The sequence below is a fragment of the Onychostoma macrolepis genome, chromosome 24 (genome assembly GCF_012432095.1).
Source record: "Onychostoma macrolepis isolate SWU-2019 chromosome 24, ASM1243209v1, whole genome shotgun sequence".
NCBI lineage: Eukaryota > Metazoa > Chordata > Actinopteri > Cypriniformes > Cyprinidae > Onychostoma > Onychostoma macrolepis.
Window position 1 is genome coordinate 16,097,174 of NC_081178.1, and position 20,989 is coordinate 16,118,162.

General features: G+C 33.9%; 3 protein-coding genes across 6 annotated transcripts; 2 read left to right on the forward strand and 1 right to left on the reverse strand.

The window, feature by feature from the left end:
- Nucleotides 1-389: 389 nt before the first annotated feature.
- dcaf11 (ddb1 and cul4 associated factor 11) lies at nt 390-10,546 on the forward strand. 3 transcript variants are annotated; one of them, XM_058765227.1, is made up of 16 exons: nt 390-615; nt 2,047-2,233; nt 2,381-2,508; nt 2,632-2,750; nt 2,952-3,016; nt 3,171-3,271; nt 3,905-4,051; nt 4,143-4,197; nt 4,901-4,969; nt 5,207-5,264; nt 5,744-5,929; nt 7,058-7,211; nt 7,321-7,473; nt 7,575-7,681; nt 9,694-9,812; nt 10,068-10,546. In XM_058765227.1, the coding sequence occupies exons 2-15, from the start codon at nt 2,058-2,060 to the stop codon at nt 9,799-9,801; spliced, it is 1,626 nt and encodes a 541-aa protein (XP_058621210.1). In that variant the 5' UTR covers nt 390-615; nt 2,047-2,057; the 3' UTR covers nt 9,802-9,812; nt 10,068-10,546. The 3 variants fall into 3 exon arrangements, with proteins under 3 accessions (XP_058621210.1, XP_058621209.1, XP_058621208.1); XM_058765226.1 differs by adding an exon at nt 1,408-1,538 and having other exon boundaries at nt 9,694-10,509; XM_058765225.1 differs by having other exon boundaries at nt 9,694-10,505.
- Nucleotides 10,547-11,352: 806 nt separating this feature from the next.
- On the forward strand, nt 11,353-15,106 carry LOC131533130 (fat storage-inducing transmembrane protein 1). Of its 2 annotated transcripts, none has more exons than XM_058765228.1 (2): nt 11,353-12,401; nt 13,947-15,106. In XM_058765228.1, the coding sequence occupies exons 1-2, from the start codon at nt 12,136-12,138 to the stop codon at nt 14,614-14,616; spliced, it is 936 nt and encodes a 311-aa protein (XP_058621211.1). In that variant the 5' UTR covers nt 11,353-12,135; the 3' UTR covers nt 14,617-15,106. The 2 variants fall into 2 exon arrangements, with proteins under 2 accessions (XP_058621211.1, XP_058621212.1); XM_058765229.1 differs by having other exon boundaries at nt 11,353-12,395.
- A 234-nt stretch (nt 15,107-15,340) lies between these two features.
- psme1 (proteasome activator subunit 1) lies at nt 15,341-18,948 on the reverse strand. Its single transcript, XM_058765234.1, has 11 exons — nt 18,690-18,948; nt 18,491-18,523; nt 18,219-18,281; nt 18,001-18,102; nt 17,812-17,860; nt 17,447-17,544; nt 17,087-17,159; nt 16,026-16,092; nt 15,863-15,917; nt 15,684-15,770; nt 15,341-15,587 (listed from the first exon to the last, which is right to left on the reverse strand). Exons 1-11 carry the CDS (start codon nt 18,726-18,728, stop codon nt 15,501-15,503), a joined length of 753 nt encoding a protein of 250 aa, XP_058621217.1. The 5' UTR covers nt 18,729-18,948; the 3' UTR covers nt 15,341-15,500.
- Between the last annotated feature and the right edge of the window lie 2,041 nt (nt 18,949-20,989).

Sequence of the window (20,989 nt, forward strand, 5' to 3'; positions counted from 1 at the left end):
GGCGCGAGCTGGACAAGATAAGATATGTTTCTGCGGGACCGCAGGTCTCTAGACTAGACCGTATGGGAATGTCTATTTTCCCTGTGTTTCTGGTCGTGTTATCAATGCTAGGGCCAAAAGACGATGCCAACCCAGGTTACAAGACTTTAATTTACTTACTTACTTGTTTGTTTGTTTTTTGCAATAAATTAATACTAATAATTAGGCCTATAATAATAAAACAACTTTGTACAAAACACTGCAATGACTTCACAGCAGTATAGTGTTAAAAGTTGGTGGCCAAAAAATAAATATTTTCAATATAGACGGCTTCGTTGTCCTATATTCAATTATGTAAATACACTGTTTCTATTTGATAAATGTTTGCTCTGTGGGAGAGCTTCTGTGTGTCACGTGACCAGAGGAAGGCGAGTCTCGAGACCGTAAACAACATGGCGCGTCACGAACCTGGAGAGTCTTAAAACCTACTCAGGGAGATAGAAGCGTTTAGCATACTGAACTCTCACGTTTACAAGCTTAATTTTTGATAACACTGTTTTGTGGTTATCTACCGAAGTCTGCAGGAAGAAACCAACGGAGCAAAAGAGCTGTCAAAGCGCTGTTACCATTTAACTGGTAGGTGTCTCTCTTTTGTAGGTCGCTTACAGTCTGCTAGCGTGAGCGCTAACTTATAAACAAACGGTTGTTTTGGCTGTATATTTAACGTAATAATTGGGTTTTTATGTATTTTGCTTTTTCAAACTCTTAGTTTGTAAATATGAAACCATTATATGAAGTGTTCGTCCCATGACATTTGCTCTTTTCAATTCTAGCTTGTCAGTTACATCACAGCCTTTTGTCAGCTGTATGTCAACATTAATTTAAATCACCTGTCTAATATCATAATTTCTCAAGACAAGCAAACATTCGGATGTTAATAACACTGACATACCACACAATTAATGCTCTACATCAGCGTTAATTTTGGCGTAATCCACATTTATGCATTCTGACATGTCCATCACAAATTTATGATCAGACAAGAGTATTTCTTATTATTTGGGTGTATGTCCTATTATTTATAGTTTTACTAAAACTATTGTCAAATGTCTTTAATATTAACCTAGAATTGTTTGTCTTGCTTTTTAAAGTAATAATAATAATTTTCTCTCCTTAGTATTTCTCAAACATGTTAAAATGCATAAAAAGCCTTAATAAAGTCCTGTAGTGAAAATGTGTAAATCTTGTCTTCTTTTTTTTTTTTTTAAGTTCATGTTTTTATTCAGCAATGCATTAAATTGATCAAAAGTTTCAATAAAGACATTTATAGTGTTACAGAAGATTTCTATTTCTAATAAATTATGCTCTTTCAAACTTTCTAGTCACCAAAATATCCTGAAAAAAATGTTTGTTTCTACAAAATTTTAGGCATCACAACGGTTTTCAGTATTGATAATAATAAGAAGAAATGTCAAAACAAAATCAGCATATTTCTGAAAGATCACAGGACACTGAAAATTGGAGTAATGGCTGCTGAATATTCAGTTTTGCCATCACAGGTATATTACTTGGGTCTATGTGATATTTTTGACCTAATTACTAAAAGATGGTGTTCAGTGTCTTTTACAGTTTGTTTTTTTTTTTTTTTTCAACTGCTTACACTCAAAATCTTTACTTGTCTTTACTACAAATCTGCAAAACCATACACTAATTCTTGGCCTTTGACTCATAAAACACTTTTTGCAAAACACAACACACAATTCACACACACAAATGTAACAGGAATTAATGTTATGGCAAAGGTGTTTGCTTTTGAGATGTGTTTGTGATATTTTGAATGCAGTGTTTCATTTTGCAAGAGATGTGAGGCATTTTGCATGTTGTGTGTGCAATTCTTGGATTTGTGTGTAAAGTTCTGGAAAAAAAGGCAAAGTTTTGAAAATGTGTGTAAGCAGCTGAAAAAAAACTGTAAGAAATGTTAGCATTATTTATAATATATCTTGCTTTTTTATAATGACTTGAATGTAATTGCTTGCATTGCTAATTTCTGAATAAATTATTTGGCAGACAATCAGTCTATGGGCTCTCAGTCCAGTTCTGGGATGTCCGGTCGGGGCTCTGGCAACAACCCAGACCAGTCAGAACCAGAATCCAACCAGAATTCCAACCAGACGGGTCACACACAGGCTGAGAGGCAGTCAGGATCTGAAGAGGACGTTGATTTAGCACAAGTTCTGGCGTACCTACTGCGAAGGTAATTACAGTATATGCATAACCTACAAAACATTTATTTGGCGATCCCTTTGTCTGGGGCTGCACTTTAAACATGTTTTGGAACTCTGCTGCTTCCTCTTTTGTCTTATGGGTATTGAAAAGTGTTCTTCCCTTTTCTCTATTATAGGGGCCAGGTCCGCCTGGTCCATGGAAGTGGAGCGACGGGCCTACAGCTCGTGCAGTCATATTCAGACTCGGATGAGGACAGCGATGGGGCCTGGGATGGGCGGCTTGGACATCGATATGACCCTCCAGGTGAGAATTATGGACTATATGGCATCATTTTCAGTCTATAAAAGTGAGTAGTGGTGCCAGAAATGCCATTGAATTAAACACAATTCTGTGGTCATTTACTATGCCTTGTTATTTCTCACTCAGTGGATGCCCAACCAGACACACAGGAAGTTGACCGCAGTGAGATCCACACTCAGATCCTGCTTGCCACTGCTTCCTCAGGCATAAAGGGCAGACACAGTTTCACACATATGATAGCAGAGGTAAGATGGGTCTATGGATGTATATCTTAATGTGCTGGGCATGTATAGTAACAATACAATGAGTCTGAATGAGCAGCTCAGCTGTTTTACTTTGCAGCTCTTCTGATTTGTAATTAAGAAATCAGGAAATCTCTATACAGCCAAATAGAGTAGTGTTCACAAATCTGCAACTTTCTATAATCTGTGTATTTCGTTCTGAAGCGGGAACAGGGACGGTGTCGCGGGTCAAGTTTCTCTCATGGAGAGTGCAGCCGAATCCGTTCACAGTAAGAGCAACATAAATGTTATGCAACAACAATAATAATGTATATTTCATGCTGAAACAGAGTCACATATTACATTTGAAATACAGATTTTTTTTTTTTCTAAAACTGATCAGTCTTTGCATACGTATAGTAAATCATATACATTTCCTCATAGTTTCCTGCCTAATCATGTGGTATACAAGGACACCTACCAGCAGAAAGTCTTTTGTGGAGTCTACAGCGATGAGGGAAACATGTTCCTGTCTGCATGTCAAGGTGAAATTGTAATTCAAGACTTTCCAAATGTCAGTCATGTCTCAGATATGTTCAAATGCATAACAAAGTTCTACAAAAGTCCAATATTGTAATTGTTTCAATCTTTTTTGGCTTTAATTTAAGTACATAAACTACTGTTCGAAAGTTTGAGGTCAGTAAGGTTTATTTTTTTCTAAGAAATGCAAAAATGCATCAGACTGATAAAGTGACACTAAAGACATTTATAATGTTACAAAGATTTCTAGTTCAAATGAAAAAAATGCTTGTTGTTGTTACAAAAATATGATGCAACGGCTGTTTTCAACATTGATAATAATAAGAAACGTTTCTTGAGCTCTAAATTAGCATATTAGTATGATTTCTGAAGGATCATGTGACACTGAAGTCTGGCGTAATCGCTGCTGAACAATCAGCTTTGCCATCACAAAAATAAATTACATTTAAGTATTGAAAAATAGAAAATTGGCATTTTAAATAGTAATAATATTTCACAATATTACTGTATTTTGATCAAATAAAAACAGACTCCATGAGCATAAACGATTTATTTCAAAAGCAAACATGCGAAAATCATTAAACTGTGTAGCGCAAACAGTATCTTACACTCTCCTTTTTCTGTCTTTGTTTTTATAGATCAGAATATCAGGTTATATGATACTAGCAGGGGCCGTTTTACACTAAAGAAAACAGTGAAGGCCAGAGACGTGGGCTGGAGCATTCTGGATGTGTGTTTCACCCCTGATGCAAGTTGTGTGCTGTACTCCAGTTGGTCTGACTACAGTAAGACAGGGCCAGGTCACTTAAATTGCTTTGTTGGCACTACTGTCATTTATTCCAGTAATGCATATCTGTCTGTGCTCCCTCACTTTAGTCCATGTGTGCAGTGTAGATGGGGACAATGAAACGCACACCGCTCTGGACCTCAAGTTAGTGTTTCCTCATAGTACATTTTAGCATTAAAACTCAGGTAATCACCTGTACGCTTCCTCTTCATGTGGATGACAGACAGTAGAACAGATTTCCATAATCATTTATCACTACAGCCATCATGTGACTGTGAGCTAACCAAAACTGAACACGCTGGCAAAGTGTAATCTGAAGGAAGTTTGTTTTCAAAGTAATGTCCCAATGTGGTTGCTTTTGTATATTTTAAGGACAATTCTTAATTATTTACTAATTGGTTCATTGTTTTATTATTTTTATATATAATCATGTGTTTATTCTCATAATACGGTATGTAAGAACAGTAACCCCTCATATTGAAATTATAATTAAAGTGCCATAACACCTTCAGATATGCTAACAATGCCAATAGTCGACTGTGCCAGCGTGTCTTTCTGCCTCTTCCATTAAATTCACATGATCATGTTGACGTCTTCTCTGCATTACATAATATTTAGTGACCATCCTGTGATAATAAACTAATATTATGCTTTTAGAGGTTTGGTCTTGCTCTGTTCATCTCCAAGGAAGGTAGAGCTGTGTGAATGGAAATTAGTTTAGATGTTTAAAGATTTATATTTATTTATGTTTTAGTATAGCCTGTGTGGTATATTGAATGTAATCACCATAGAAATGACTGTATTTGTTAGTGTTGCTGATGCTGACAGGTGTCTTTTCTTCTTTCAGTCCTGATGAAAGGAGGTTCTGTGTTTTCTCACTGGCAGCATCCACAGATGGAAAAGAAATTTTAGGCGGGTTAGTAACATACTATGGTCTAAGAAAACTAACCCCAGAAAGCAATCCTTTAATAACTCATTATTAGTTTTTAAATCTGGATATATATTTTTTTAAACATGTTAAAATTTGTTTTGCTTTTCTGATTTCCACTATTTTATTGCATTGCATTGCATTGCAGAATAACCACCTACCATACACAGAAATCTAAAGTGTTCCTTTATTTTTACTGAGATGCTTTTTGTCTCTATCAAATAGTGCAAATGATGGCTGCCTGTATGTGTTTGATCGTGAACAAAACAAGAGAACTCTAAAGGTATGATTCACACATTAGTAAAGGAATAGAAGGGCATACGATTACATTCTTAATCCAGGGACAAAATTCAAAGAAAAATATTTATTCAGAGGCTAGTGGAAGAGAAAGTCACAAATACCCCATTATCTGTAACCCAAAAATGTTTGGTCAGTTTTCATCTGCTACACTTCTAAATACAGTTAATGTCTTTCTGAAAAATGTTAGTAGAAAATGTTGAATTAATGGTGCATGGTTTTTACCTTTTATTGGATCAATATCAGTTAACTCTACTGTCAGCCTCTCAAATTTCTCAGCTGTTCTGTGACTTTAAGCCTTGCGTAATCTTTACAGCTCCTCGGTCTCAGTGCATCAAAGGTCTAACGTTCTGAATTGAATGTGGTCATTGATATGCAAGTTAGATTTACTGAGAACATTATCCAGACATTGCCCTCTGTAGCATGACTCATGTGAACTCGGTTGTTTATCTCACCATCTTTCAGATCGACGCTCACGAGGATGATGTGAATGCCGTAGCGTTTGCCGACAGTTCATCACAGCTGCTGTTCTCAGGCAGTGATGATGCTCTGTGTAAGGTATGGGACAGACGCACCCTCAGAGAAGACAGACCACAGCCTGTGGGTCATCTGGCTGGACACAGAGATGGAATCACCTTCATACACAGCAAGGTATAAAAGCACAATTCACACAGTCATTTTTGATGGTCTTATTGTCAAGATACTGTGTTTTATACTGCAGTTACAACACACTGCACAAACCTTTTACATAATAATATGTGATCATAAACCAGATGATTGTGAGCATGGTACAATAAACACTTCAGTTCAAAAGTTTGGGGTCAGTAAGGCTGCGTTTATTTGATCAAAAATACAGTAAACATTACTATTTAAAATGACTGTTTTCTATTTTAAAATGTAATTTATTCCTGTGATGCAAAGCTGAATTTTTAGCAGCCATTACTCTAGCCTTCAGTGTCACACGATCCTTCAGAAATCAACCTAATATTCTGATTTGGTGCTTAAGAAACATTACTTGTTAATATCAATGCTGAAAACAGTTGCTTAATATTTTTGTGGAAACCATGATACATTTTTCAGAATTCTTTGATGAATAGAAAGTTCAAAAGATCAGCATTTAGTTGTAATAGAAATCTTTTGTAACAATGTGAAAGTCACCTTAGATCAATTTAATGCATGCTTGCTGAATATAAGTATTAATTTCTTTTTTAAAAATCTTACTGACTCCAAACTTTAAACAGGAGTGTACATAGAGGAATCATTTATCAATTTATGTAAAAGAATCAAAACAAACTGGCAAATAAATACTAGAAGATACTTAAAACTATTGATGCTTAAAAATTTACAAATGTATATAGATTTAATTCATTTTTAAAAGAATGAAAAAAAATAATGCATTCATTTAAACTCAAATAAATGATTTATTATTGCTATTATTAATAATATAACATTATTTAAATTTTATTTTTTTAAGGAATACATTATTGATTTCTTTATTTTATTTTTAAGTGATATTCTTATTCCTCCATAAAAATATACACTCGAATGCAGAGCAGCCTTTTGTGTAAATACTTATATTAAGTATTTATTTAAACTACATGCCAGTCCCTTTTAATTAATGGGTTTGTCTATTCCAGCTGCATCCAGGTGCATAAAAGCAAACTGTGGGTGTCCACATACTTTTGGCCATGTATTGTATGTCACAGCGAACAAGATGAAGGTAGTCAAACAGTTAAAGATTTGGACTGTTCAAATATATGCATGTATGTTGTCCTAAAGGGCGACGCTCGGTACTTGATCAGCAACTCCAAAGATCAGACTATTAAGCTGTGGGACGTGAGGAAGTTTTCACCCAAAGAGGGGCTCGCAGCTTCACGGCTCGCTGTCACACAACAGAACTGGGACTACCGCTGGCAGCAGGTTCCACAGAGAGGTGCGTTACTATGTTTGAGTAACTTTAAAAGACCTGCTTGTTTATTGTCAACATTCATTTTATACATGAACACAAAGCACCTGTTTTGACTCATTTTGTTGGCCTGCAGCACTAAAGAGGCATAAGCTGACTGGCGACACCTCTGTGATGACCTACAGGGGTCATGGGGTTCTGCACACGCTAATTCGTTGCCGCTTTTCCCCTGAATTCAGCACTGGACAGAAGTTTATTTACACAGGCTGTTCAACAGGCAAAATCGTCAGTAAGTGGAGAATAATAGCAAGTGTGAAATAGTTTTTCAAAACTGACTTTTTATTGTTATCCAAATCTGCAATATTTTACCTCCTCCCATCTTTTTTGTAGTCTACGATGTGTTGACAGGAGCCATTGTGTCCAAATTGTCTAATCATGACGCATGTGTGAGGGACGTCAGCTGGCACCCGTATCACAACAACATGGTCAGCAGCTCTGTAAGTAAAACCATTGTTTAATACTAGTGTTTAGTTTGTTAATGAAAACAACGATGAAAAGTATTTGTTGACAACCTTTTTTTTCACGACTAAGACTAGGCAAGGCGACACAACATCATTAAACACTGTGACTATATCTATGGTCAACATCATTGACAACAAAAGATGAGACTACAGTAATATAAAAAATTATAATAAAAACTATACATTCAAAATCTCTATATTTTTAAACAAAAAAAGAAGAGGAAAAATGTAGACCTCCAGAAGTTTTTGTTCTTGCAGTTGCCAGATATCAAGAGCCACCAATCAGAGCTTTTCTCCTGGAAGGATACATTTTCCCCTATGTTTTACTTAATCTTGTACTTAAACCCGGCAACCGTGTACTTTCCGGTCTAAGAAAACCGCACTGATAATCTGAAAACAATACGGCCAGTTTGTGTTCCTTCACATGGACGTTTGTGCGGTTTGCTCCAACTAAATCTGCAATGAAACCACTTCAGTGGTGAATTTATAAATCCACATGTAACTCAACAATAATGTTTGCAATTGTAGTTGCTTAAGAAATGCACTTACGCAAACTCTTTGCCGTAATACAAAGTCTTTTTGTCGTTTCAATAGAAAAACATGAATATAATTTGGAATTATTGAAATGAATAATAGGAAATTCAGCTTAGTTTTAGCTTTTGAGAGAAACTTTTGAGTTTACCAGTTTTCATAATGTAGGGCTAATGATGGGCTAATATAATAAATCAGGAAACAAGATGGTTAATAGTAATAGGATAGGTAAAATAAACCCTGTATATGATATGACATTTCCTTGATTTGTGCTGAAAGTGCTATAATTCTGATGAAATTTCTCAAATGAGAACAGTCATAGCAATCACGATTATAATTTTGTGATTATTGGTTCAACCATTATGCAGCCAAGCTGGGTAGATTACTTACAAATTGTAATCTGTTACTGATTCCAAATTACAAGACAAAAATTGTAGTTAGTAACGTAATCCATTACATTACACATTTTAGGTAATATAATCAGACTGCTTTTAGATTTCTCGTTTTTCACATTGATTTAAATAGGATAATCTTGGACCATATTGATATAAAAACACACAGAATAAGAAAATATATTCCATTTGTTGTTATCAACAACATGAAGTGCATTAAACATTATATTACATCAATGTTTCCCAAACTGGGTTTGTGAGTTTAATGAAAAACTAATAATTAATTAAATCATAAAAATGTTAAATTAAAAGAAATAATTTTAAAATGAATCAAAATAAAACACTTACGGAAAAAATGAAATATTTTATTTGTTTACCTTTATGTAATGTGACCATAACCAATGTCAGAGAACTGTGAACATGCAAATGTAATACTTCATTATTAAAATATTCATTTTAAAATCTCAGGGGTACTTCAAATAAAAAATATATTTGGTGAGAGAAGCTCAGATGACAAAAAAGTTGGTGAATTTGTGAACTGTGTGAAAGACAAATGCCTTCCAAATGAATGCATGGTAAAATAACCAACTGAGTGATCATTCAAATAAAAATTATAATCAATGTAATGAATTTCTGAATGTCTATATCCGGCAGGCTATTTTAGAAAGGAAAATTTAATTATTCCTATTGTGTAAATAATATGTAATCCATAAAAAGTAACTGCAATCTGATTACGAGTATTTTAAAATGTAATTTAATCTAAGTACTTAATCTTTGGAATCTGATTACATAATCCATTTGTCATGTAATCAGTTGCTACCCAGCTCTGTTATGTGGCATGACTGAAATATGAACAGAAGTTTAAGTTCACACGATTTAAAATTCCCACCCGTTTAGTCAACTAAAACTTATACTTCATAAAAACTAAAAAGGACATTTGACACAGGACTAAGACTAAGAAAAAAAAAATATATATACTATGTAATACAGTATACCTTTGTAAGACCATGAGACTTTTTTTTAACTCATTGGCTGTCCTTTTTCCTTCTCATCACGTTTGCTCAGTGGGATGGTGCCATCCGTCTGTGGGAACACACGCAGAACCACCCTCTGGACAAAGATCGAGAGAGGATGAACGTGGATATGGTGGACATGAAAACCAAACGCTATTGATGACGTCAGAGGTAGATGGTGCCATCATTGCAGGAATGGAATGAAGGAGGAATAAAGAAAAAACAAATCAGAAAAGAGAACAAATTTGGTACAGAGAATTTTGTGAAATCATATATTGATGTAGTGTTAGGCAGGCTCTTCAGGTGTTTTTTTTTATTTCACATTACCGGCACAAAAAGATGATACAAATATGTTTAAAGTAAAAGGATCATTTAGTTAATGGACATGGGGCGTGCTGTAATTTCTTTTTTACGCCTTTCTTTCAGCTCGGAGATGACCGCTTAAGTGAAAGACTTTGAGTGAATTTCACCAATATAAAGAACGCATGATTTCAGACAGGCACAAACACAACTGCTTCGCTTGACAAATTACTGTATGGTGACTGTATTGCTTTTACCCCAAAAAAAGCAATACTTGCATAATGAAATATAGCAAAATATTTTACACCTAATGGACATGTTTTCGAATTCTGGGAATAATTCTAAATATTGTAAGATATTTTATTGCTATTAATGTTCAGGATTTGATTTTGTAGTTCAATGTAAAAAAAATATTTTCTTTGTCAAAACTCTGAATGTGTGTTAAAAGTGCGTGTGTGGAGACATAGCTGTGAGTTTACGGGTACGGGAGTGAGTTTCTTTATGCGTATGTGTGTGTGTGTGTGTGTGTGTGTGTGTGTGTGTGTGTGTGTGTGTGTGTGTGCAGATATGTTTCTGTTGACGCAGAGGTTTGATTTGTGTCTGATTTAAGTGCATTTAGAATTTATTGGAACACTCACAAAATTGTTTTACAAGAATAATTAAACTTATGCACACAACTTTCTTTGTTTGGACTATAAATCACATCTCAGATATTTCAGCCAGCTGCAAGCAATACAGTTAGTTTGCATTGCAAGCCAATTTTTCATGTGCTACATGCATTTATAAAATTATTTTCAAACAAGGTCAGAATTTAGGTACTCGCATTGACAGTGACAGTGTCTGTATATTTAGTGTTGTATATTTGCTATATTGTAATAACAGAAGGTGAAGCTAAAGAGGAGAACATGGTCTTTTCTAGCCTGAAAATGTGGGCTCAGTAAGAGTTTTATTTTTAATTTTTTTAAAGAAATGAATACCTCTGTTCAGCAAGGATGCATTGCATTGATCAGAAGTGACAGTGAAGATATTTATCATGTTATAAAGATTTAAAGTTGTTGTTTTTTTTCTTCTTATGATGGTACGAAATGTTTCTCCAAATCAGTATATTAGAATGATTTCTGAGGGACCATGTTAAAAATTGCTAAAAATTCAGCTTTTCCATCACAGGAATAAATTACATTTAAAATATATTAAAATAGAAAACAGCCTATTTAATTAATATATATATATATATATATATATATATATATATGTATTTAATAATGTTACTGAAATGCAGCCTTGATGAGCATAAGAGACTTTTTTTTTTTTTTTAAACCTTGCTGCCAAACTTTTGAACAGTAGTGTAAATAAAAATAAATGGTGGGAAAACACCTTGAATGAGCACATTTATTACAATAATCAAATAGTCCATCCACCAGTCATCTGTTTATATTTGTTTATAGCAAATGTTGATCTTACAATAACAAAAAGGTGGTTACATTTTAGTATAGGGAGCCATTCTCACTATTAACTAGTTGCTTATTAGCATGCCTATTATTAACATATTGACTGTTTATTGGCACTTATAAAGCACATATTCTGCATGACCGTATTCTACATCCCCGATCTTACCCAATACCCAAACTTAACAACTTCCTTACTAACCATTAATAAGCACAAAATTAGGAGTTTATGGAGGCAAAAGTCATAGTTAATGGTTTGTTAATAGTGAGAATTGAGCCTTAAAATAAAGTGACCAAAAAGGTTTAGAAGAAACACAATACATGCACTAGATTAGATGGTATGTTTTATATTTGTTTGTTTTTTTATGTGTGTTTGTTTTGTGTGTGTGTTTAGTATGATTTATTATTTTTTTTCCAAAGCCAAAGTTTATTTTAATCCATATCACAGATACAGATGCTAAATACGGTTGAAACCACACAGGGAATGTTGCTGTACTGCTTTATATCACACACACACACACACACACACACACACACACACAGAGCAAGCTGATAAGATGGGAATGTTTGGAGCTGTTAGGGAGTAAAATGTTGTCAGGACTGTGAGTGAAAGGGTAAATGATGGAAGTGTGACATAAACCAGCAGGTTGAACTCAGCTGAGAAAACAAAAGGGTAGTTAATAGCCCTGCTGACAGATGGTAGAACAATCTCATTTCTCTCCTTCCCTCAGTTAGTCCATCTGTTGAACATGCAGTGGAAGTTCTGCCCTCAGCAAACCAAGATGGATTTTTGTGGACTAAAGGAGATACTTTATAAGATCCATAACTCTGTCAACAAGCTTCTGCACTGGGCTCTGGTGCACTTCACTGATCTCACAGCTGGACTACTGGCTCATTTCTTATTCAGGAGACATTTTCACTTCCTCCTCTCTGTGCTGGTGATGTTTGGACCTGTTCTGAGTCTCTGGGTCTCCAAATACAGCATATTTGGCAACAAGAATCACTACCTGTACAGGCAAGATCTTATTCTGGTTAACTCTAGAATTACTAGAATTACCTTAACAGTTTTTGATTGTGAAGCTGATCTTATTTTACATATGTGACCCTGGACCACAAAACCAGTCTTAAGTGTCAATTTTTTTAAATTGAGATGTATAAATCATCTGAAAGCTGAATAAATAAGCTTTCCATTGATGTATGGTTTGTTAGGATCGGGCAATATTTGGCCGAGATACAACTATTTGAAAATCTGGAATCTGAGGATGGAAAAAAAATCTAAATATTGAGAAAATCGACTTTAAAGTTGTCCAAATGAATTCTTAGCAATGCCTATTACTAATCAAATACGATGTTTTGATATATTTACAGTAGTAAATTTACAAAAACTCTTCATGGAATATGATCTTTACTTAATATACTAATGATTTTTGGCATAAAAGAAAAATCTATAATTTTGACCCATACAGTGTATTTATGGCTATTGCTACAAATATACCCGTGACTTAAGACCGATTTTGTGGTCCAGGGTCACATATATATAGTTTTACTTTACATGTAATGAATCTACATTATATGAAATAAGTTTTCACGATATTCTAATTTTTTGAGATGCACCTGTATATTTATATGTGTGTGTGTTTATAATATTAAATAATTTTAAAATAATAAATAAAATTATTTTAGGTAATGTTCATTTTATAAATATATTGTTTAACTCTTATCAATATATAAAGAAAAAACAACTGAATTGCTGGAAAAATGGTCACAGTAGTTCAGTGTTAACAAATTGAACTTATTTGAACAGACTTTATTTTAAGGTTCAATTCTCGCCATTAATAACCCATTACACTGCGACTTTTGCCTCAATAAACTCCTAATTTTCTGCTTATTAATAGTTAGTAAGGTAGTCGCTAAGTTTATGTATTGGGTGGGATTAGGGATGCAAAATATGGTCATGCAGAATATGTGCTTTATAAGTACTAATAAACAGCCAACATGTTAATAATAGGCATGCTAATAAACAACTAGTTAATAATGCGAACTGGTCCCTATACTAAAGTATTACATTATATATATATATATATATATATATGTATAATATTAAATATTATGAAGAATTTTTATATGGTCATATATTTCAATTGCAGTGCTGAAAATCGTTTGTTTTATTTCCAGACGTTCCCTTTTATAAGTATAAACGTCACTGAATTTTGAGATTTTTTTGTAAATCTTAATATTTTAATATAAATAAAAATATGTGTGTGTGTATGTATGTGTATATATATATATATATATATATTGGGAGTGTTTTTGAAAGATTATTACTGTACATCAGTCTCTTTCCATACATTTCAAAAATCATTTACATAATGAAGAGAATGAACTTAGAATTAAAGAACTTCATTCGTTTTAGTGCGTATTTAAATGTGTACTGCTATTATTGATGTACTGTATTTTAGGTTGTTTATTTATTATAATAAATGCATTTCTAGTTCATTTACCATTTTGTATTTCCTTTGTCTTGTTTGTTTTATAAGCTATTGTGGTTGTGATCTCACAGGCTGTTCCTGCATTCATGCTGGGGCTGGACCTGTGTATTATGTGGCTCTTTCATCTTTCTTCTCTCATACTGCATCAGTAACTCGTTCATTCACTCAGTCCGTCACCTCTCTCGACTCGCTGTGGCCGGGACGCTGTGGACACTGTTCCGCCATCTCCTCTCCTTCCTAGTGGACGCCTCTGGAAGCTGTTTTGAGGCACTTCAAAGCCCCACAGAAATCCACAGGAACCCCAGAGAGCTCCTGGAGTCTACAGGCCCCTTTTTACTACTGAGAGAGGAAAAGGGTAACGCGGCCGGCCTACAGTGGCAGGGATGTGAGGTGTCTGATGACATCCTCATTCTGAGTTTATGTTGTTTGATTCTCGCTGAAGAAATAGGGGTTTTTAGGCCCTGCATGGCTCTAGGAAAGCCTGTAGGGACGCCGCTGAGGATACTTTTCTTGTTGTGTGTGTTGTTGATGAGTCTCTGGATCTTCCTGATCGTTTGCTTGCTAGCACACTTTCCGCTGTTCCCCTCCCAGCTGGTTGGAGGAGCTCTTGGGTATCTGGGATGGAAGGGCCTTTATTATAAGGGCCGGTATGTTTTAAAGCCTGCCTGGTGCTGTGTTGGAAGACCAAAAGCTTTGCTTTCAGATAACACATGTAATACTGCATCAAATGGGACAACATGAATGTTAAGAAAATGACAAACAGAATATATAAAAATGTACAACTTTTATAAAGGGGTGTCAAAGTCAAAAAATATACATACCTTTCTTTAGATCTATAAGTACGGGGTCAACAGGATTTTTTTTTTCTCTACATTTTTGAAAGAGGTCTCGTATGCTCACCAAGGCTACAATTATTTGATAAAAAATACTGCAAAACAGTAATATTGTGGATTATTATTACAATTTAAAATAACGGTTTTCTATTTTAATCTGTTTTAAAATATAATTTATTGCCGTGATGTCAAAGCTGAATTTTCATTACCCCATTACGACAATTTTTTGTGTCTTTGTCAAATAAAAGTATTAATTTCTTTTAAAAAACAATGTAATTTAACATTATAATTAACATTATTAAAGTAAAATAAATAAATATTCATGGGTGTATATTCTGCTACACGTGTATAAAACTCTTATTTAGACTCTCATTTTTAACACTTTATATTCATAATTTCATATTATATTCATAATTTCATATTTTTTGGAAACCATTTATTTAAAACAGAAATCTTTTGTAACATTATAAATAAAAATGTTTTGAATAAAAGTATTCATTTCTGATGTAAAATTGTACTGATCATGTTAAACGGTGGCATATATGAAAAAATAAATAGCAAAATTCTACGTTAATAATTAGAAGCGTAATAAAACAGTTTTATGACATTTTGAATAAAAACATGAGAGATAGCACATTTAGATAGTCTTTATTGAGTAGAAACTGTACTACAGTAGGTTCTGTTGATGTAACTGAAGCTTAAGTCAATGCAGTGTGACTGTGGATGTGAAACTCAATATGACACGGGAAATGTGTGTTTGTGTGTCTTGTCAGTGCAGATCGGCTGCGGTACTCAGTAGATAAGTGCTTTTGAAGATAAGTCTCCTCTGGGCTTCTTAATCTTGTCACAGTTCTTGGTGATGACATCATACAGCACAGCCTAGAGTTGAAGGAATGGATGAAATCAGTCACAGCCGTCTTACCAGACACATAATCACATGATGTTTTGTTTAGGGTAAGTTGAGACTGAACTTACATAAGTGTTGCGAATCTCCAGGACTATGATGCGCAACTCGCAATACTGGTGCTGATCCAGTTCATGGACAAGCTGTCTGAAATCTCCCTGTTGCCAAGCAACAAAATCACATTATCAGAAGCTCAAAGACTTTTGAAATCATGTTTAATTTAGCTAAATCTAACATTAAATAAACTGACCACATGTGGCTGTTTGGAAGCCTTGGCTACAGCATCTCCTCTCTCACTGTAGTACCTGAGGAAACAGAATCAAGTCACAACTGCAAATTCATGTCTAAAAAAATGACTACAAAAGTATTTATAATAAAGGTGTTTGTGTTTGTAATGCAGTCTGGTCACTTACTTGGAAATTTGTGTCTGGAATCCCTCGATCTTGGTGCGGGTGTTGGTAAGCAGTTCAAAAACTTTTCCTGTAGGAACATTTTTGCTTTTATTCAAATAAAATTCACACAAACTGAATTATACAGAAATATACCACCGTTCAAAAATTTGGGGTCAGTGAGATTTTTTTGGGTTTTTGAAAGAAGTCCCTTATACTCACCCAGTCATATTATTACAGTATATTTTAAAATGTAATTTATTCCTGTGATGCAAAGCTCATTACTCCATGATCCTACAGAAATCTTTCTAATATGCTGATTTGGAGCTCCAAAAACATTTCTTACTGCTAATGTTGAAATTAGATGTGCTGCTTAATATTTTTGAGAAAACTGCAATTGAAATATATATATATATATATATATATATATATATATATATATATATATATATATTCAGTGCCTATAGTATTCATACCCTTAATTTTTTATGTTGCTGCCTTATGTTAAACTGCTTTAAATACATTGATTTACCATTATGGTGTATGGAGTGTAGATTGATGTGGAAAAAAAGTAATTTAAAGCAGTTTAGGCAGAAACATAAAGCGTGAAAAAAAAAATGAATGGGCATGAATACTTTTGCAAGATATTTGATAGATATTTACTGCCTCTTTTGATCAATGTAGTGTGTGTCCTTGTTGGAAAAAAAAAAAATTACTGACCCCAAACTTTTCAATAATCATGTAATTTAACACTGTAATTTATATTATTAAAGTAAAAGCAATGCACGTGCATAGGTGAATATATATATATATATATATATATATATTAAAATATATATATATAAAATCATATATATTTTGCTAAAAATGTCATCCACACAAATTTATAAAACTCGCATGAATTACACATTTTGAGTAATTGAGATAAACTACATATTAATTATTGGTTAAGTTAACCTATTAACTATTTCTGAAGGTTTCTTTCTTTTTTTTCTTTTTTAAATCTAAGCTAAACATAAGAATTAATCACTTGACAAATGTTATTTCATTCTGTCTCAAGTAAGCGTGACAAAAGATAGGTTAACTGACCTGTACAGCAACTCCAAAGTTGTTCCCATCTTCAATCCTGGGAATCTGTAGCTGTATCCACATTGACACCTGCACAGGTGCACAACACAAATATTACACAATGTATTCAATTTATCAGAGCCAGCATACAGTATGAAATGTCTACAAGGAGTATATAATGAACTACGAATTAAACTTTTATTATAGATCATAAAACAGTTGATTAATTACAATATCAAAAAAACTTTTTAAAAAGTCAAACCCATCAAAAAACAACACATTTTTTTGATGGTTTTGACTTTTCAACATACGTCATTTTAACTTTTGAGACCTGCATAATTATATATGATATATAATATATGACAACACTTCCTCACCGTGTTAAGACACTCCTTCAGAGTCTGAATCTCAGGCTTGATCTGTTTGAGGAGTTTCTCTACTGTCTCATTGCAGGCGATGGGACCACAGGGAGGACCTTTCAGATCACAATTAACATCATTAGTTTAATTTTGTGCTCTTCAAATCACCACTTTGGAACCAATCACTAGCTTGTAAGCACAGAGATGGATGAAGACATGCAATACTTTCTCTGTATAATTTCTATGATATTAACAGTGACTCAGTGCCACCCTGTGTTCATGCTGAGAATTAAACAGATGTGGGGGAATTCAGGTCTAGGGAAAAGCAAACCGAACAAGTAACATTTTCAGTTCCATTTTCCAAATAGCTTCTAAACATTTACCTTCATCCTCTTCTTTATCTCCATCCTTCTTTCCCTCTTTGGCCTCTTTCTGTGTGAATAAAATGACCAGCCTAATCAATTACTTAAACCAAACCACAGACTGGCTTGCAATCAGAAAATCTATTAATTTAAAAAGAAATAAATGTGAACAATTATGCTTGTTAATAATAAATGATGTGTTATGATTACCTCCTCTTTCTTCTTCCTCTTGAGCTCCTCTTTGGCAGGGTCTGGGATTGGGATATCCAGAGGAGCCTTGAGGACTGACAGATCCTTCAGACTACAGGAACCCTAAATAACACAATAATAAAAATTCAACATTTCTTAACCACAGCACAAACTATACTCAACAAATGTGAATGCTGATGAACGCACCTTCTATATTCATATGATAAAGGACTTCATACCTGTAAGATGTTGTCCATCTCTGCAATCTTCTCAGGGAAGAAGTTTGAGATCAACTGTTCGGCCTGATTAAAACAATCAAGCATTTGACAATTTAACAAACTTTCATTACAGCTGAATCTATCGGTCATGTATTTCCTTTTATATTTATAATAGAGCATAATGCTCAGTTTTATTGCAGTGACTAACTGTGGTATTTTTGGCATAAACTACAATTACTGTGGTACATTTTTAAAAGTAATGAAAGAGCGTGACTGAATAAATGTATAATTACCTCCTTGGTGATTTTTTTGGAGAATCCATCCACCTGCAAAGTTACACAGGAAGTGTTTGTCAAACTTGCCACACAAACACAGGTTCAATATATAGGCTTATATTTATAAGCAGGTTAGACTCAAAATGCATAATTTCTGCCCAATATACAGTCGTAAATAAGTTTAAATCAAGTTTCGGGCCTAAAATAGGCGCCCTACCTGTTTCTTAGACGCAGGGCTCATGTCTAAGGAAGTCATCGTTGCAGAATTATCGTTTCGATTTGTCTTGCAAAACTTTATTAAAGCTGTTTGCAGGAAAAACACGCGTTTAATATCTTATCCCACTGGATACCGTGGGATTTTAGTTGAAAAGAGAAGATGGGATTCAGTTGTTATCGACGAAACGACGAGAAGTCACAGTTAGTCAGCACAAAGAATGAAAATGAAAGTGAATTAAGCGTCAAATAAATCATTCTTGATGTGACCGGAGGGGGGCGACAACAAAAAACATTCAGCGAGTTACGGAAACGGGACTTGTTTTGCCAACTAGAATAAAAGTCCTACTTCTTTTTTTTTTTTCCTTACTTGGGGGGGCGATGGTACCAGTGGTTAGATCACATTGGTACACTTTTGGTAAAAACTGGATTGAGCAATTGTGTGAATGAGGAATTAACAAATTATAGAAAATTAATATAATTCATTTTAAGGTGACTTTATCTAAATATATACGATTATTCATGTATTTTAAAATACACAAAAATGTCCAGAATATTGCTAATTAATTTAAAAAAAAATTTAGTTAAAAAAATAGTTAACAAATTAAATGTATCTGAGATACATTTAAGTTACTTGCTATATATAGGCTATTAAAATATCTAAATGTATTGATTTATTTTATTTATATAGTGCTTTATACAATACAGATTGTGTCAAAGCAGATTTACATTGTTAAACAGGAAAAAGGTGTGTTGATAATGCAAGAGGACAATAGAAAACAGTCAGCGTTTCAGTTTAAGTCCGAGCAAACAGGTCTGTGGATGATGCAACATCCTGCAACATCTGGACAAAGCAGATACTTATGTGAGGATCCTGTTTCACTATCATCCCTAACCTCCTCCTCTACAAATGAACCCAGCTCTCTGTGCCCGTCTCCATCCGTCAGCGGATCACCAGTTTCCTGTTGTGCGGTCACAACAACCTAAAGCTGAACATGTTCAAAACAGTGGAGATGATAGTGGACTTCATTAAATGGCACTATTTATACTTATTTATTTAGCACACCATACCTCTTATTTACATAACCCTGCATTTGCATATATGTACATACATACATACAGTATATTGTCTACTTTGTATATTGTGTTTTATTTACTTATTCCATTTTAATTTAATTTTTTTAATATCTGTCTTGTCACTGTCATTATGTCTGTACTGTGAAAGCTTCTGTCACCAAGACAAATTCCTTGTATGTGTAAACATACTTAGCAGTAAAGCTCTTTCTGATTCTGAGATGCAATATGTCTGAGATGCGTCTTTTGGTGAAACATCAATCAAATCCCCCAGGTGACTCAGCCCTCCACAGCCCAGATTTGGCACCCTGCGATTTTTGGTTTTACCCAAAACTAAAATCACTGAACGGGACTGATGGCGCCTTGTCCTATACAGTGTTTCTTGTATCTTCTTTGCGTATCTTGTATCTTCTACACTGTAAAAAGGTTGCTGTAAATTTTACAGTAATTTACTGGCAGCTGGATGCCAGTAATTTACTATAAAAATGGTTACTGTAATTGCATTTACAGTATAATAATGGCTTTACTGTATTTTCATTTACAGTATTACTGTATTTTCATTTACAGTATTTTCATTTATAGTATCAGTGCTGTAGTGTTTATTTTCATGTAGTTTAAACATTTTTTACCTGTAAAAAACAATCAAATTGTTTACAATACAGCACTGTAATCCATGATTTTTACCACCCCAACCCCATAGAAATCACAATAACAATGAGCATTAGCTCTGATAATATTCTTTTTAATTGTTGAACATTTTCTTTTTAGTAATGTACAAATTACAAGTCTTGATCTCTAGGATGAACTAGCTGAAAAAAGGGCATCACAACAGCCCCCTGGGCACTTTGTATCATGGCAAAACATACACATACTGAAAAGCAAAACCAAGTAAGTACACTAACAGTCAAAAGTTTTTGAACGGTAAGATTTTTGATATTTTTAAAGAATTCTCTTCTGCTCACCAAGCCTACATTTATTTACTGCAAAATCAGTAATACTGTGAAATATTATTACTATTTAAAATAACAGCTTTCATTTGAATATATTTTAAAATGTAATTTATTCCTGTGATCAAAGCTAAATTTTCAGCATCATTATTCCAGTCTTCAGTGTCACATGATCCTTCAGAAATCATTCTAGTATACTGATAAACATTTATTATTATCATCATCATCATCATCATCATAACAGTTGAGTAAATTTTTTCAGGATTCTTTGATGAATAGAAAG